General features: G+C 40.8%; 1 protein-coding gene and 1 long non-coding RNA gene across 3 annotated transcripts in view; one reads left to right on the top strand and one right to left on the bottom strand.

The window, feature by feature from the left end:
* FAR2 (fatty acyl-CoA reductase 2) overlaps nucleotides 1–17,794 on the bottom strand; it is a 133,820-nt gene that overhangs the window by 12,160 nt on the left and 103,866 nt on the right. For both annotated transcript variants that reach the window (XM_045073253.1, XM_045073252.1), the window contains 5 exons: nucleotides 15,789–15,964; nucleotides 11,771–11,950; nucleotides 3,877–4,054; nucleotides 2,519–2,563; nucleotides 187–305 (listed from right to left, as the gene is read on the bottom strand). In XM_045073253.1, the coding sequence (XP_044929188.1) occupies nucleotides 187–305; nucleotides 2,519–2,563; nucleotides 3,877–4,054; nucleotides 11,771–11,950; nucleotides 15,789–15,964 (698 nt within the window). The remainder of the gene's footprint in view (nucleotides 1–186; nucleotides 306–2,518; nucleotides 2,564–3,876; nucleotides 4,055–11,770; nucleotides 11,951–15,788; nucleotides 15,965–17,794) is intronic.
* On the top strand, nucleotides 199–16,889 carry LOC106006120. Its single transcript, XR_001179998.2, has 5 exons — nucleotides 199–324; nucleotides 3,518–3,987; nucleotides 9,718–9,890; nucleotides 10,028–10,446; nucleotides 15,708–16,889. It is a non-coding gene; the product is annotated as an uncharacterized LOC106006120 (long non-coding RNA).

Below are 17,794 nucleotides of genomic sequence, written 5' to 3'. Positions count from 1 at the left end.
AAGCAGTATTTATAAAATATTTCCATGCATATGTGATGGCATATTTGGAACTATGTAAAATATTGAGACTGATCCTTTCTGACATTTGGGGTCTACTACAATCAAACGCACATATTTTGAAACTAAGCCTAACATATTCACCCTCCTCCTCATCAAATGTTTGAAAGCCGGCTTCCACATGCGCACCTGTGAACGGCTGTGTACCATCCCACAGCCAAAGTGAGATTGACGACTGTATCAACGGGAATTAAATCTGCCACAGCCATCGGAGTAGCTCTTATGGACCGAAGAAACCCTTTCCCAGCCTGCATAGGAAAAAGAACAGTAAGTACTGAACCAAGTTTTAAGTAACAGCTGGGACTAATACTAAAGTAATGCTGCTAGTTAACAACAGTTAACACTGACTCAGGGCTTACAGGTTAACACGCTAAGGCTGACTTCTCTCGGCCTATCCAACCCACCCCTACCTACAACCAACTCCCGGCCAAGTCCATCTCAAATGCCAATTTCCATAGAGGTCCTCAGGTTCCTTTAGGGGTGGAGTTCCTCCAATTTGTAAGAGGTTAGTATGTTCAGCTGATGAACAAAGACCAAGAACAGTTTTTCACATTTAAAAATTAATTCATAAGATAACTTAAGAACTAAGGTTCCCAAATTTTCCATTAAGATTCGTTTACCATTTTTAAAAATTTATTTAGCCTAAAGAGAGAGCGAGAAAGATAACAAATGGGGAGGAGAGGCAGAGAGAGAATCAGGCCTTCTGCTGAACAGGGAGCCCAGACACAAGGCTCAATCTCAGGACCTGAGCCCAAGGCACACACTTCACTGAGTCATCCAGGCACCTTTCAGGTTAGCATTTCTTAAGTGACACCATTTTCTGCTAGTTCTCACTAACTTAACAAACAACAGTAGCCTCTAGAGGTCTAAGAGACATTTTAAAAAGTTAATAGACTTCTACCGTTCCATAAATACTTTTTATTACTTAAGGAAAGGCCACCATTTTTTGTTAAGTAACTTTGTTCACTTCAAAGATGTTATATAAATGTAAGAATTGGGAATTATTCACATTAATAAATAAGTCATACCAATAAATATATAGGTTATAGTCATGTTCACTGACCTTATGAAGTTATTGATACCCTGCATATTTCCAGCATTGATTTGCAGTGGTTAGCACTTTCCTATATTCCTAATCTCTATTTTCTTGTGACTGATTCCCCTTCCTTTTGATGTAAGAAATCAGTCTGAAAGATTTTAGAAAATCTGCATCCCTGTGCAGCTTTGTAAATAATATAATAAACCTCACTCTAGGATCATGTAAAAATAATTATGTTCTAAGTTACCAAATGTTCACCCCAACTAAGATCTTAAGATGAAAGAGTTGGGGTGCCTGGGTGGCTCAGTCAGTTAAGCATCTGCCTTCGGCTCAGGTCATGATCCCAGAGTCCTGGAATCAAGTCCTACATAGGGCTCTCTGCTCAGCGAGGAGCCTGCTTCTCTTTCTCCCTCTGTCTGCTGCTCCCCTTGCTTGTGCTCTCTCTTCTCCCCCCTTCCATCATCAAATAAATAAATAAATAAAAATATTTTTTAAAATAAAAAAAAATGAAAGAGTTGAAGACAGGTGGAGAAACAAAAAGAGAGGGGCTGCTAGAAAGAAATCAGAAGTTCTCTGCTGCTGTCTTTGACAAATAGTCATAATTCACTCTTATGTTTGTATGTTAGTTCACGTGGGACCTAGCTCTGAAGCACGGCATTTCTAACAAGATTTACACTCAGGGAGAGAAGTGAATTCCTATTCATCATCCTAAAGAGCAGAGAGGCCGTTCATGTCCTATAGTGCTTCCTCCTGAATTGTGTGCTGGCGCACACCTCCCATCACCTAGATCAGCCTTCACCGCAGGGACCTAGAGGCACCGCTGATGTTTCTCCTTGTTTGGGAGAGGAGTATTGGTGAAAAGCGTTTTCTCTATTCATTCATTTTTAATAGGAGAAAAATTTGCTCTAATTGGTGGTTCTCTTTCTTGTATCTGTTGAGGACTATTAGTCATGTATTTTTATTATACATAAAATTTCTATCCATACACATTAACTCTTGAATGTGTATTATAACGAAGAATAATCTTTGAGAATGTGATTTTTTGTTGCCTCCCCAATTTACTGTATTAATTCGAGCTATTAATAAATAGCGAAAAGGAGGAAACACTCCCCTCTTGTGGTAATTAAAGGGAAATGCAGACATGGTCCTTGATGCTCAGACTTCCCAAAAATAAAACTCCTCAAGAGTAACTGATGATATCACAGTGCTTCTGCTTTCCTGATAATAAAATCTACAAATAATAAAAGTAATTTCATCCTGCCTCTATTTCCCAACCAGCAGAATTGAGATTAAGTGGCTTCAATTGTAGTTACTAAAGTAACACTTAGGGATTTGGATCAATGAAGCTAAACCAACACTAGGCATTTTATTACCATTCCTCCACCACCTTCCAAGGAGTTATTTCTACATTATTATACGTACCGCAATAATGAGCCCACTAGGTCCATTTAGGTTATCAACCCAGCCCTAAAAGAAAAAGATCTCTATTAGTTACACATGTCAGGAAATCATTATACGTCTATGCAATGTCTGCAGTCTGATTTTAGTAAGTTTCAAACAAGAGCACTGAGATCCCAGCTGATAGAACGGTCTCATCCAATATATCTAAGATCACAAACAAAGATCGCTGGCAAAGCACTGGATATTTCTGCACTTGTGCAAGAATGAAAATTCTGCCAGCATCTTTTTTTATAGGGGGGGAGGAGTCATGGGGAGTTTCAGTTTGTTTTATGACATCTTAGAGGTTAAACTGAACCTTGACTTAATATCGTAACTTGTTAACCAAGTCACTAGCCATCACTTTTCTTTACCTCCGGCCTGATCTTAACTCCAGAGGAACACTACATATCAAACATGATTTGTAGGAATGATCCATTTCTGGAAAATCTGAAAAGCCGAGCACCCATACTCTATTTGCATTAGCTTGCTCAGAGATGTTCACGGGAAGAATATGTTATGGAGCTGTTGGAGGAAAAACGTCTTCTTGAGCTTGTCTCCTAAGCCCTAAGCAAGTCAGTTGACCTTATTATGTCTATTTCTTCATCCGTGAAAGTTAAAATGTGTGTTTAAATAGGGCAGGAGGGAGAATAGAGAAGAGGGAAGACCTAATGTTTATTTAACTAGGGACCAGGCACTACACTAAACACTCCTTGTACATGGTCTCATTTGATTGGCTCCCCACATGTGGGTCCAGTATTGGGCTAAAATAGCTTAAGCCCAGGTTTATAGATGAGACTGCTCAAAAGCCTGAATTTTCAGTAAGTGATAGAGCTCAATTTTCTTTGGCCCTAAAGCTTCACAGAATTGCTTCAAAAAAGATAGTATAATTCGGTGTACTTTCAAAAGGATACAGAAATACACAGATGCAAAAATTAATTATTCCTAAACTGAGAACCCTGTGGTTTTTATTTACCCTGACAGTTATAAAACTACCAAAATGGCCACCAAGAACATTCTGGTATATTTAAACTATAGTGGGTAAGCCAAGAACTAAAACTATCTGCTACAACAATTTTCAGACTCCAGTGAATGAGAGTCTAATGTAAGACCTCCATCCAACTCTGGGACAGACAGTAGAATCTCCAGAGGAACCTCATGCTGGATAAACCCTGAACCAAATGTGGAATTTTGTCCTAATATAATGGGTTTGTATTTGATTTGCTGCACTCAACTATACGTTCTGAGAAGAGAGAGAGAGAAAAGGACATCTTCGGAAAGTAACAGGGTGAGAAGGATGATGGTTTGGAAGCAAAGCAAGGAATCCAGACAAGTGGACTTACCGGGAAAGGCTCCTGCCAGGTTGCTCCCACAATGGAGGGCCTTATGATGGCAATGTTTAGGTTCCCGCTCTCCTGCTGCACCACCATCTCACCCAAGGCCTTGGTATACGTGTAAGTATTGGGCCGATCACCGATCAGCTTGGGGGTGATCTCATCAATAATAGCATCATCTAACCACCTGTGGGTAGTCAGAGTCAAAAAGAATTCTAGTAACATATGTTAGACAATAGACAGGAAGGAAGGGAAGAAGGGAGGAAGGAACCTCCAAACGAAACACAATCAAACAAGACTTCCCCTTTCTCGCTTGAGTTCTGGAATTCAGAACAGTCATAGGATACCAAGGCTGAATGGGCACCCGTCCAAACCCCGACTGCTGGATGAGCTCTTGGCTCTGCACCATGAGGCCCGCTCTTACCAGTTGAGTCCAGCTTCCTCCCACCTAGACTGGTAAATTCAACAGCCATGCAATCTACTACTTTATTATGCACGATCTCTAATTATCCTCAGTTATTTCCTCTTCGACTGGCTCAGGAGTACACCCATGAGGACACCTGTGGGTGCCAGCCATGCTCAGAGCATGCCATGTGCTGTGTTCGTGGAGCTTAGAGGCTCCCACCCCAGGCTTCCCAGGGTTCTGGGATGAACCCCTGTTCATCCGGGGTTGTCCTGTTCACACCTAGCGCACCTATCTTGCAACCTTTCGCTTTTTACTTTTAAAATTCCATTCAGTTCTCATCAAAGAAAAGCAACGACATTTAGCAGAGCTACATTCTGTTTTAGCAAATCTATGGAATGCATTTTGAAGCTATATTTACAGTCATAGTAATAACTCAGTAATTTTTCCCAGAGATTTCTCTTGAATTCTGAGATTCTCTAGTAGCTATTAATAGTCTGTCAGGAGGCAGGATTGTACTACTCTGAAGCAGCTCTCATAGTGACTGGTGAACACCTCTCCTTACAAAAGGACATGTATCATGAGAAACTGAGTTACCATGACAGCCGCCTAATCTCTTTTTTAAAGATGTCAGCACCCTTTTGATAATCCCAAAGTCTATCTGCCCTTCTCAAAGAAAGCAATAAAATCGTTGATTAAATATTTAATGTTTCTCTTAGTTGACAGACCTATTTGGTTAACCATTTGTTACAATAGAATTTTTCAAAAACCAGGCTACCTAAATATGTTAGTGTGATTTTTATAATCGATGGGCTTGGTACATTTGTTCCTACCTTCAAGGGCTGAGCTCAGTCATACTATTTTGATTATAGAAGAATCTTAGCTGTTATTGCTTTGCTCTCATGACAAATTATTGGACATTTACGATGTGCTTATGCCAATACTTACTCAGAGACACAACCCTCAGGTTTGAGAACACTCATTTGATGTTGGAGTGGGACATGAGCACTGTCTGTAACGTTTTGGTTTTCCTTACTTTGCTGCTATTAGTGCTGAGTGTTTTCTAGATACTCAAATACCGTTTGATTTAAATTGAATAGGGAAAAAAGGTCAAGAAGTTCCTAGAACAAAAGCAATTCCACATACTTAGAAAAATGGAAGATTTTCTAATTATATGGCCCCCTGAGGTTAGGGATAAAGCATGTGGGATAATGTAGGCACCTCTCCATTTCATGATGGTGTTATCATTACCTCATTTTATCTGATGGTCCACAGTGGATTAACTGACCTAAGACCATTTTCTTTCACGTGCAAACTCACACAGACTGCAAAAACCAGGTCAGGAAAAATACAGCCTGATCAGGCTGTAAAGAAACAAATTCTTAAGAATACATGAGAACATAACCAGGCACTAAGATGATACGTCACAGGGCTGGGACCAGCTGTGGTCATTGATGTTGGTGTGCATGGAAAGGGAGTTCGCCTATCTTAGAAAATGTTGGTTTCAGGGTACCTGGGTGGCTCAGTTGTTTGAGCATCTGACTTCTGGTTTCAGCTCAGGTCATGATCTCAGGGTCAGAAGATGAGTCCCAGTTTGGGATCCACAGTCAGCAAAGAGTCTGCTTAAGGGTCTCTCTCCCCCAGCTTATGCTCATACTCTCTCTCTAAAATAAATAAATAAATCTTTTTTTTTTTTTTTTTTAAGAAAATCCTGGTTTCATAGATTACTAAGAACACAATTGTAAAAGAAGTTGCCATGCCCTGTGAATGGTTGCCTCTTATATTTGTGGCTCTTTCTGTATCCCACTGAATTAGCTTCTTGATTCCTCAGTTTTTATTGGTGAAAAATGGCAATCATTATAGCTGTTCTAATTTTCAATTCATCATGAGAACAAACAGGAATTTTCACAACTGCACTTAAAGCTCTTTGATAAAGCCAAATGAGCCAATAAACTGAAGGAATTTTTGATGTTTGGTAAAAGAACAAAGGGGCATGTATCTACAAATGTAACAGTTTTAAATTATCTTTTCTGATGCAAGCAAACAGTCCTTAGCCCATCTCATCCTGGGTTCAAAGAGGACGTTGGTATAAGCAGCACACAGACCCACTGGTTAAGTGGTGATACCCTTTAAGAGACCTATATTCAGTTAATGCTCTTCTTTACCAAAGTCTGATTTGCTATTTGTTCTCAATTTTTTTGATGAACAATTTAAAAAAATGTATTGATTTGAGGAAGAAAGAGAGAGAGAGAGAACGCGAGCAGGGGGAGAGGCAGAGGGAGAGAAGCAGGCTCTCGGCTGAGCAGGGAGCCCAATGCCGGGTTCAATCCCAGACCCTGGAATCATGCCCTGAACTGAAGGCTGATGCTTACCTGACTAAGCCACCCAGGTGCCCCTTCTCAGTTTGTTTTTAAAACAGTGAGGTTGGCATGGAAAAAGACATTCTATAAATAAAAGTACATTTCTAAAATTAACCAAATGCTCTTCAGGGTACCTGAGATGTTTCGAACCCATAGGTCCCAGATTCTAAACTTCTACTTACATTGCTTAAAAAGAAGCAAAAAGTTAGTGAAGATTTCAGAAAGCAATGTACATACTATTTCCTATAAATATTACTATCTTTTTGAAACTTATGCATCAACTTAGTATCATTAATGATTTCATAATTTAGGTACTTTTTAAATGAAATAGTAAGAGGAATATAAATTTTTCCTCCTAGTTTCCTTAGGCAACAAGACTAGTGGTACTTCGGATGAAGTTTTCTGCGGAGCAAGTACCGGACACGCGGCCATGGTCATGTTTGCTCTCTCCGTCTCCTGTCTGAGTTAGGTTTTTCCCTTGATTCCTGCAGGGATCCTGCCGTAGGTTCCTGTGTCAGTTTCAACGTGGCAGAGTTGGCTTCAGAGCAAATTTACACTTTTTACTGGGGTCAAGGGGATTCCTGTGCCTGGTGCTGGCTGTGAGCTGGCCTCTGCATTTCCCCCTTGACTTCTACTAAGCACCTATTCTGGCCTCCAGTGGCCTGATAATATGAAAATTATTCAGTCTGTCTAGGAAGCAGTGTAACCCAGCTCTGATTTGTATTTAAAACCGGATAACACTAAAAGTACACAGAATTTTCTGGGTTGTTTTGGTTTGCTGCGTAGATGCCATCTTAAGCCTATACAATTCTGACAGTAAATGGACAAAATCAAAATGAGTGTTTTCCTTTCCCCTGGAGTAGATACACTGTCTTAGTGTTAACAACGTGTTCTTCAGCACCCAGACAAGACTACTTTCCAACATCTGACTTCCTTTCATATCTCTGCTATAGCTGACAGTTGCCCACGTTTGATCAAAAACACCTTTTTTCACATGGCAGATTAACTGTGCTTCTGGAGGCCAGGTAGCTGCAAGAGCATGATTTTGAGTAGGTACAAATCTTTTGGGGAAAGCCTCTAGGAATGGTGGGGTGACAAGCAAAGAGAGTGGGGAGGCTGGGGTGCGTGGGTGACTGGAATACGAATGAACCTCGTGTCAAATGAGAGACATTACACGAAAAAGCACTTTGAGGCAGTTTCCCCCAAACTTGCCTGCTCGTCAGTAAGACTTATGTCGGGCCTATGACAAAAGTTCAGCTCCCTGGGCATCATCTTAGAACCTCCAAACCAGTCTTCAGGGGCAACAGCTTGATCACCTTGATTTGTAGCCAGTGGAGTGGTGCTTGTTGTGGTCAGGCAAACTGAGGAATCACCAGTATCAAAGGACGCCACCCCACAAATGTTAGCCTTGAACAAATTGGGATTAGCTCTGAGAGAGCTTTACTTTACTCCACTTCTTGGAGTAAAACTTTCAGTGGACTTGAACTTTAAAGGATTTCAATCCTGGACACTAGAGATGGAATCTGAGGGTTGATTAGAAGGTATGTGCAAGCCCACATGCAAAGCAGTGGCCACATCCCATTCAGTCTCCTGTCCCCGAACACGGAGGTGTTTTTTGGTATCTGTTGTCACTCCCCAGTTCTTGGTCTCACCCCACAACATGGCAGGTCACAACTGTCCCTGCCTCTGACAACTGCCCAGGCAGATCTACCCCCTTCCTTTGTGACCACTAACATTCCTAAAGCCCGCTTTCATCCAAGTCTTTTTTTGATGAAAACAAAATGGAAGCACCAACCAAACAAAACCCCCCCCCCCATACATACACATGCGTGACCCTCCTGCCGTGGATCCCTATTGCCTCTAGAATTAAATACAGTCTTCCCCACGGCATTCAAAACTCTCAGGGCAGCCCCAGCCCCACTTTCCTACAAATAACAACTGCGCTGCCCAGGGCCGCATCCTCAGCATGCCTCCAGCCTTCCTGCTCCCCTGGCTGCGTGACCAAATCATGGGGCTACGGAGAAAAACGGTGTCCCTGTAACTTAGTAGCTGGGAGAATTCTGAAGCCTTCCTCGGCCTTTTGGAGCTTCTGTTCCTTTATTAGCCCAGTAGCAACAACACATACCACCAGCCCCACAATATTACCGTAAGGAACCGATGTCTGTGAAAGTGTCTTTACTCACAATAATTGCTCGGTGATGATGAGAGCTGTCCTTCCCTTCTTAATGCGTACTTACTAGATTGATTTAAGGATGCTAACTAAAGCAGTAAAGATTTATGGATCCATTTTTCTAGTTTCGGGCTATAGTTATTTCCAGTTTTTATATAGCTACAAAAATCTTTTCCTTCTGTCTCTCCTAAGAGGAGTTAACTTGGCCTGAAAAAGAGGGAAAGAAAGCAGCAATCTTTCCCGGTCTGTTATGTGCACTTTAAAAAATAAACATTCTACATGAGTCATTATTCCGGAAAACTGGAATTTCATTGGTAGTTCCTCATCCATTTATGCATAGGAGCTCCTAAAGGTACCCACCCCCAACTGCAGAAGCTAGAAATAAGAAGACAGGGAGATGGGGAAGAATAGTGACATAATTCCATGATAAAATGCCTGTGATGATTGGGACGAGGGCCGGACACGTGCAGGTGTGAGAGCTGGAGAGGTCTGTTTTCCTAATGCTGATTCATGGCCACAATTGTCATACCAATAAGAAGCATTAACTCCTAATTGGGTCTGGCCTCAGGTTCAAAGGCTTCCAGAGGAGAGCCCTGATGTCCGAGGAGGAATTAACCAGGGAAGCAGAGGTGGAGGTAGTTTCTAGAAACAGAACTGTCATAAGCCAAGGCAGAGCGGCATGAGGGAGAGGAGTAATGACTTCAGTGTGACCACCGCACAGACGTAAAGGGAGGGTTGGCGGAGATGACGCTGGACAGCTGGTCCTGAATATAAAATTCTGAATTAGTAAGTTGTGGTTATGACTTTTCCTTGTTTTTAAAAAAGAAGAAAACCTTGGTTTCTTAATTATATGCAAAATGGGTTCTGTTGAGACAAAATTTATTTCATTTTTACTTGTTTGGCTGTATATTTTTCAGAATAATTATATTCCTTGGGGAGCAGTAAATGAGAGACTCGAATTTTGTACAAATGTCAATTCCGGTTTGATCATCAATCATGTAGCTATCCCTGGGTTTCCCCAGGGGACATGGAGTGGGCGAGGATGGCAAGCGCTGGGCACCCGAAGAGAAACCAACTCCTCTTCTGGGAGGTGAGTTTATTCTTCTTGGAGACCTGGGGATCCTGAGAGGACACAGTCTGGGAGGGAGGAAGTGCTGCGGAGGACCGGGAGAAGCCCCTCGCTGGGGCAGAACTGAAGCTGCAACTCCTGTCCCCTTTCTCTGGCAGTCTCTGCAAGACTCTGTCCTGCCTCACATCGTGCTGTCATGTGTCAGCTGCTAGACGGGTCAACAGTGGAGGAAGGCTCTGGGATCTCAGCAGAGTCTGCACTCAAACAGCTCTGCCCCTTTCCTGGGCACAGCAAATATGGACACACCACACAGACCAAGAGACAACACTGTGAGAGGGCAGCTAACCGAAAAGAAATCGATTCCACCCCAAAACACCCTGAGGCCTTCCACATCCACTCTCCTGTACTGACGTGGGGCATCAGAGTCTCTTATCTCCAACTCTCCTGACAAGCTCTGCGCTCGGAAGGTCCCTTTGCACAACTTAAGCAAGTCACCACTTATGAGCTACGTGAGGTAACCTCCGGGTCCTTTGGATGACTTTCATTCTTCTTTGTCCTGGATATTTTTAAATGACAGGTAAAAATATCTATTCTCAGGACTGTAGGAGATAAAAATGTTTGCCCTGAAGGGAGTGAACTCTTGATTTAGCTAAGCTTCATTTTAAAGAGTCTATCTTAAATAGAGATACAGTATTACATGAAATTAAAATCTGACAAATTTCATGGTGAAGTAGTCTATTTTCTCAGCCGGAATACCTTTTTACAGTTGTTGTTGTTTTTTCTAAACAAGATAAACTTGTTAAATTGAACAGGAGAATGAAGACCCAGAAAACAAAAACACTTATTCTGAGACTAGGGCCTGACTTAAGAACAAAGTGGCTCCTGTTAGTAGGCAGGAAGAGAAAAATGCTAGTTATTTTTCCTCCACCACAAGACAATAAGGAAAGCGTATCTCAGCCTCCTAGCCCAAGAGACTTGCACTTTCTGCCAGAGCTGGGAGGATTTCCACTTACCTAGGAGTTCTTCTTCTTCTTCTTATTATTATTAATTTTTTAAAGATTTTATTCATTTATTTGAAGAGAGATAGGAGAACTCAAGTAGACAGAGCGGCAGGCAGAGGGAGAGGGAGAAGCAGGCTCTCTGCCAAGCAGGGAGCCCGACACAGGGCTCCATGCCAGGACCCCGGGGATCATGACCTGAGCTGAAGGCAGACGCTCAACCGACTGAGCCACCCAGATGTCCCACATCTGAGTTCTTCTTTATTAACCTTTGGATCAGCTGCCATTAAACACTCCCAAGCACAACAACTGCTTTCTATCACTCATCATCACTACAAGATGAGCACTGTTATCACCCCCATTTCACAAATGAAGGAAGTGAGGCGCAGAGAGGCCAAGGAACTCACTCAAGGTCACACAGACAGGAAGCTGCACGGACGCAGAAGGCTTGTTCCTTCACTTTTACACTGTACACTCTACTTCCTTCAGTGACCACGCTGAGTACGGAGTGACAGAAGCATTCCCATGAGCCCATTATAATCCTAAACTATTTCACAAAACTCCTTGGCATTTTTGGTGTTGTGATGTTCAGTTAGCCACCATAGAATACACCATCAGTTTCTGACGTCGCATTCACCCAGTGCTCATCACCACTCGTGCCCTCCTTGATACCCACCGCCCTGTGGCATTTATCCATGCCCGTCCTTCCCCATCACCAAGCACTGGACTCCCCACGCTGGGATGAAGGGAACAGCAGGGATCAGACAGCGAAAGCTAGCACCTTTGCAGAGCACGCTACTTCAAGAGTGCCTTGCTTTGCTACCTCATTAATTGATGCCTACAAAGAATCAAAGAGAACCAGGATCTGCCCACCTCCTGACCCCCTCATGTGACCCAACTTACTCCATGGAGTCGATGATTTTTTTTGGCTCCACAGGGCACGGGTAGATGACCTCATCGATGTGCTTCAGGTTACAATTTGAAAAGGCAGTGGAGATATGAATGAAGGCCTCAAGCTTTGGCATCTGACTGGCCATGAGCAAGAGCTGCTGGGTGGCAGTGACGTTGAGTTGCACGGCGTGTCTGCAGGAGGAAAAGCAGAAGAAGTACAATGAGGCAACTCGATGTTCTGCTTTGCTAGAACGTCACCTACTCCAATAATGGGCACGTACGTCTCATTTCTGCTCATTGAGTATGTGCTCATTTCTTTGGCTGCACCAAAGGCCCAGGAAGAAGAGCACAGATCATAGCTACACAGTTGTGTGATGCCTGGAATGTGTTATAGTTGATGCCGTGTTCTGTGCACATAAATCCTAGTCATTGAAAACATTATTCGTATTGCATTTAGAGATAGCTTGGTCCTAAATCAACTGGAAGGAAAAAAAAAATCACAATCTTCTGGATGTTTAAAGGGGTTTCTTAAGCAGCCACTAAAAATATAAAGATACATAAATTGAGCATCTAACTCAAGAAGCTGTAAAAATTCAAGTGAATTGTAGGAGAGTAGCAGTGGATAGAGAATGAGAAATAGAAATTTCTATTGCAGGGGCACCTGGGTGGCTCAGGGGGTTAAGCCTCTGCCTTCGGCTCAGGTCACGCTCTCAGGGTCCTGGGATCAAGCCCTGCATCAAGCTCTCTCCTCAGCAGGGAGCCTGCTTCCCTGCCTACTTGTGATCCCTGTCTGTCAAATAAATAAATTTTAAAAATCTTAAAAAACAATAAAAAAAGAAAGAAATTTCTATTGCAAAGGTCCAGGTCAGACCTAAAAATCAATGTCAAAATCCCCAATTTTTGCTAATAGAATACCAAGTTATACAAGTATAATATGAGATGACAATAAAATGGTTCATTCTAGAAACACAAGGTTTATACAATATCAGGAACCCTATTAATCTAACCAAAAAAGATAATAAAAAAGAGAGAAACTAAATGATCCTCGATATGTATTTTGAAAATTTTAAAATGATGTTCAGTATCCAATTCCATTTTAATTTTTTAAAAATCATTAAAAGAAGAATAAATGATTAAAATATACTCCTTTCCCTTTGCTAGCCTGTATCATGTTTAATGGTGAAAAGTTAGGAGCACTGCTTTTAAAGTCAGGGGAACCAAGGGGTTCCTGGGTCGCCCAGTCGATTAAGCATCTGCCTTCAGCTCAAGTCATGATCTCGAGGTCCTGGGATGGAGCCCTGCGTTGGACTCCTTGCTAGGCAGAGAGTCTGCTTCTCCCTCTCCCTCTGCCTGCTGATCTGCCTACTTGTGCATTCTCTCTCTCTCTCTCTGTCAAATAAATAAATAAAAACTTAAAAAAAAAAAAAAGTCAGGGCCAAGAAGAATGGCTGCAATTACTACTACTACTTAATATTGCTCTGAACTTCCACCTGGTAATTAAAGAGGAAAACATAAAGAATTAGCAGATGTAACTGTTGTAAAGGCAGTCACAAAAATCCCATCAGATTACATAATTTTGTATCTCGGAAACAAACAAAGGAGCTAAAAAAAAAAACCAACAATGAAAAAAACCTACCCTGAGACATGCAATGATTCATTCAGTAAAGTGTCCATTTATAAAAGTCATGTTAAAGGAAAAAACTGGAGAATACGGTGGAAGAAAGGCATATATTCAAAACTGAACATTTAAAAAATATATCCAGTTAAGAAAAAAGGAACAGACTATATACAAAAATAAAACTTCACTAAGGGTTATAGAAAAATTGAATAAACAATATATTGTTCTTTGATAGGAAGAGCCAATGTTTTAAATATGTTGTTTTTCTAAAGTAGTTGACATGTTCATATTCAGTAATCCTAATCAAATTCCCAGCTTTCAAAGAAGCTGGAAAAATTATCTTAAGCAGATGAGAATAGTCAGGAAAATTCTATAAAAAGAGAATGATGTGCGTATACTTGCCTAATAAAGTAAAAAATTACTGTAATAAAATACTGTGGTGTTGGGAGAGAAAGCCTAAGTAATGGAACAAAAATAAAGAGTCCAACATTGGAAATTCAGTATATTATAAGAGCTTCATTAAATAAAGAAAAAAACAAATCATTTAATAAATGTTTCTTAAGAAGTAGTCATCTGTTAGAAATTTCTCAAAAGCTACTCTATATTTACACCCACATCACTTTCCTTTTTATAGAATTTTCCTATTTCTATTTTTTTTTTAAAGATTTTATTTATTTATTTGACAGAGAGAAATCACAAGTAGACTGAGAGGCAGCCAGAGAGAAAGGAGGAAGCAGGCTCCCCGCTGAGCAGAGAGACTGATGTGGGGCTCGATCCCAGGACCCTGGGATCATGACCTGAGCCGAAAGCAGAGGCTTTAACCTGCTGAGCCACCCAGGCGCCCCCCTATTTCTATTTATAGGCAAAAAAAAAAAAAAAACAAACACACCTCTAAATGGGTCAGAGATGTAAAGGAGAAAATTAAGCAATAAAAATTGAAGAAATTATGAATAATGCATAAATAATAAAAATAGTTGAGGACAAATGATAAAGTATTTTGAGCTTTGTAAAAGACCAAAAATCAATATGCTGACTATTCCAACAAGTCTTAAGATTGACAAGAAAAAAATGTTTCAGTAGAAAAACAGGCAAAGAACATGAATAGGCATTTCACAAAAGAGTAAGATGCCAATACTATGCAGCCATCAAAAGAAATGAAATCTTGCCATTTGCGACATGAATGGAACTAGAGGGTATTACGCTTAGTGAAATAAGTCAAGCAGAGAAAGACAACTAACATATGATGTCCCTGATATGAGGAAGTGGAGATGCAACGTGGGGGGTTTGGGGGGTAAGAAAAGAATAAATGAAACAAGATGGGATGGGGAGGGAGACAAACCATAAAAGACTCTTAATCTCACAAAACAAACTGAGGGCTGCTGGCGGAGTTTCGGGGGGGGGGGGTTATGGACATTGGGGAGGGTATGTGCTGTGGTGAGTGCTGTGAAGTGTGTCAACCTGCCGATTCACAGACCTGTACCCCGGGGGATAAAAATATATTATATGTTTATTAAAAAAAAAAAAGAATAAGATGCCAATCAGCATTTCCATGCCCTCAACTTTTCTCATTATCAACAAAATCAAAATCAAAATATGGATTGGCATTCCCATTATATTGCCAACATTAAAAGTAAAAACGATAATCCAGTATGCCTGTGGGTGTCAGAAATGAGGATTCATGTGCACTGGGACAACGGAAATCAATACTGCCCATGTGGAAAGCCATGTAGCATTATATGTCAAAATGTAAACCGTTTCTAACCTGGGCACATCTGGTACATCTCTAACAATTTTACTTCTGGACATTTACCCAAAGTAAAGCACACAATGGTATAAAAAAAAAAAATGCAAGCACAGAGATGTTCACTGAAGCATTGTTTATAATACTGGAAAATTCAAACAATCCAAAAATATCCACCAATATAGAACTGGTGGAGTATACTATAGACACGTAAAATGGAATGTCATACAGTCATTAGAAATTATAGAGAATATCTATTCACAAGGAAAGATACCCAAAGATATAACCAAGCAAGTTGCTAAAAAATTATCAGTATGATGCCATTTTTTGGTGAAGTTGAACATAAGTCTATTTTATTATGGATGTGTAAAGAAAAGCTGGAACAGATGCTCTCTATGATATTAAGTGGTAGTCTCCGGGTGGCGAGATTTTTGGAGTTTGAGTCCTTTGAATTTATTTTCATGGAGAATATACCTTTAAATTTATTTTTTAATTTAAATTCAATTTAGTTAACATGGAGCGTCTTATTAGTTTCAGGGGTAGAATTTAGTGATTCATCGCTTGCGTACATCTTTTTTCTTTTTTAACAGAAACCGCAAGGAAACTGACATGCATATGTACACGCGCACACATGCACCTGTGTGCGCCATGAGCAGGAAGTGGGCACATACCTCAGATGATCATCGAAGCGCACGGTGGCCGCACAGTGGAAGATAATGTTTGTACAGGAGAGAAGCTCTTGCATGTCCTCCTTGCTGATAGCAAAGTCATTATGATTGAGGTCCGCGTAGATAGCTCGGATCTTCTCATGCACGTTTGGACAAACTTCTTTGACTTTTTGAAACAGCTAAAACATAAATAGAAATCAATATGCAGACAGCGTCATCACCATCCCATTGCTCTTGTTTTTGTTGATGTGTCACATCGCAATTCGCAAAAACTGGTTTTATCTGTAATACCACTCAAAGAAGGCATTTACTCAAGAGCCATTTGTTTTACCGCCTGCAATTTGGTCAGCTTGGTATAATTTCCACTCCTCTTAATTTGATAAACATTCAAAAAAGTCATTTCTAATAACCAGTAAGGAGTGTATTTTGAGCCTTTCCTGCAGGGTTGAAAGAATGACAGTGAGCCGTCCATATTCTGCCCCTCCTCTTTTCCCCATGTTTATATATGGTGATTGTTTCCATTTTTGGCTGGGAAATAGGGCTTTCAGTGCAAAATTACCAGCCTTTGCAAATTACCAGCAAAGCCACCAGCTTTTACAAGGGAGGTCTCATGGATGCAAATTCGAAACAACTTAGTTAACTGGCCCAGAGGAACAGTATTAGGTCTTAGCAGCACAAACATAATTAGAAAATAACAAATTTGGTGAATCTGTAATGGGTAAAACAAATACAACTTTTATATAATCTCATTCCAATATCAATGGCAGTTATTGTCTAGTAAGATAATTACATGAGCTCATGTACGTTTTATGGGATATTAATTGATTTCTTAATATTCTAACTTCTTTATAAAGGAAAAGGAAAGAGCCTTGGCAGTTTTAGCTTTTATTACCCTTGTTCAGATGGAACAGTCTCTACTTTCCCCTCCACACACAAGTTCTTAGATTCAACTGGTATTTTCCATTTTCTCAAAGAATGTAATTTAAAAAAAAATGTTCTTGGTTTTAACCTGTTTTGACAAAAGGAAATTCTACTGTAGTATTGGCATGGGCTAATAGCAGTGAGAAAAAATAAAGCTAAATGTTTAGGAAGGTTTGGAGCGGAGAAAATTAGTCTGTGGTTTTTTTTGTTTGTTTGTTTGTTTGTTTGCTTTTAAGATTTTATTTATTTGTCAGAGAGAGGGAGAGAGAGCGAGCACAGGCAGACAGAAGCAGAAGGAGAAGCAGGCTCCCTGCCAAGCAAGGAGCCCGATATGGGACTCGATCCCAGGACACTGGGATCATGACCTGAGCCGAAGGCAGCTGCTTAACCAACTGAGCCACCCAGGCATCCCTGTGGTTTTAATCATAGTAGAGTAGCTGAGCCTATTCCCTTTACCCCTTCTGCCCCCGAAGACAGTTTGCATGTCTTCCTTGATCCTGAATAGCAGGCTTCTTCCCTCCACTGGAGATCTATCCTAGGCTCTTTTATTGGCTAATAAATAATCAATCTAAGGTAGTAAAAGAAACCATGTCTCATCTGAATCAGAGAAGACCATGTTAGAGGCCCTTGTGGGAATCTAGTGAAGATGATCAGAGAAGGAGGTCAAGTCCACATATTGACCTGGTGAGCTACTACACTTTGAGCTACCATTTTTTTTTTTTCTCTGCAGGAGCAGCCTTGCAGTAGCAATGGGACTAGAGTTCTGAAAAGCGTTTGGAGGTTAGGTCAACCCTCAAAGGTTTTGAGACATTTGGGACTGATGCGGTGGATCCAGTGTCTGAGGGACATTCTCAACAAAGATGATTCTGGCTCTTCCAGAAAGATATTTATCAGCTTTTGTAATCTGGATAAATCATGAGCAAGCTAAATATTGGTTTTCTCCATCAAAGCTTTTCCTTCTCATAGTCCATGTTAGTCATGTGACAAATTGGATCTTTTTGGATAAATTTGTCTAAAATTTGCACAATTTCCCCTGTTTTTAATAATTTGATTTGTAGAAGGTTCTGTTTTGAGTCTGCATGACAGAT

This window comes from Mustela putorius, unplaced genomic scaffold (genome assembly GCF_011764305.1).
Source record: "Mustela putorius furo isolate JIRA1106 unplaced genomic scaffold, ASM1176430v1.1 tig00537227_pilon_pilon_pilon, whole genome shotgun sequence".
Lineage (NCBI taxonomy): Eukaryota > Metazoa > Chordata > Mammalia > Carnivora > Mustelidae > Mustela > Mustela putorius.
The sequence above is the reverse complement of the archived record's forward strand: the minus strand, read 5'-3'. Positions and strand labels throughout refer to the sequence as shown.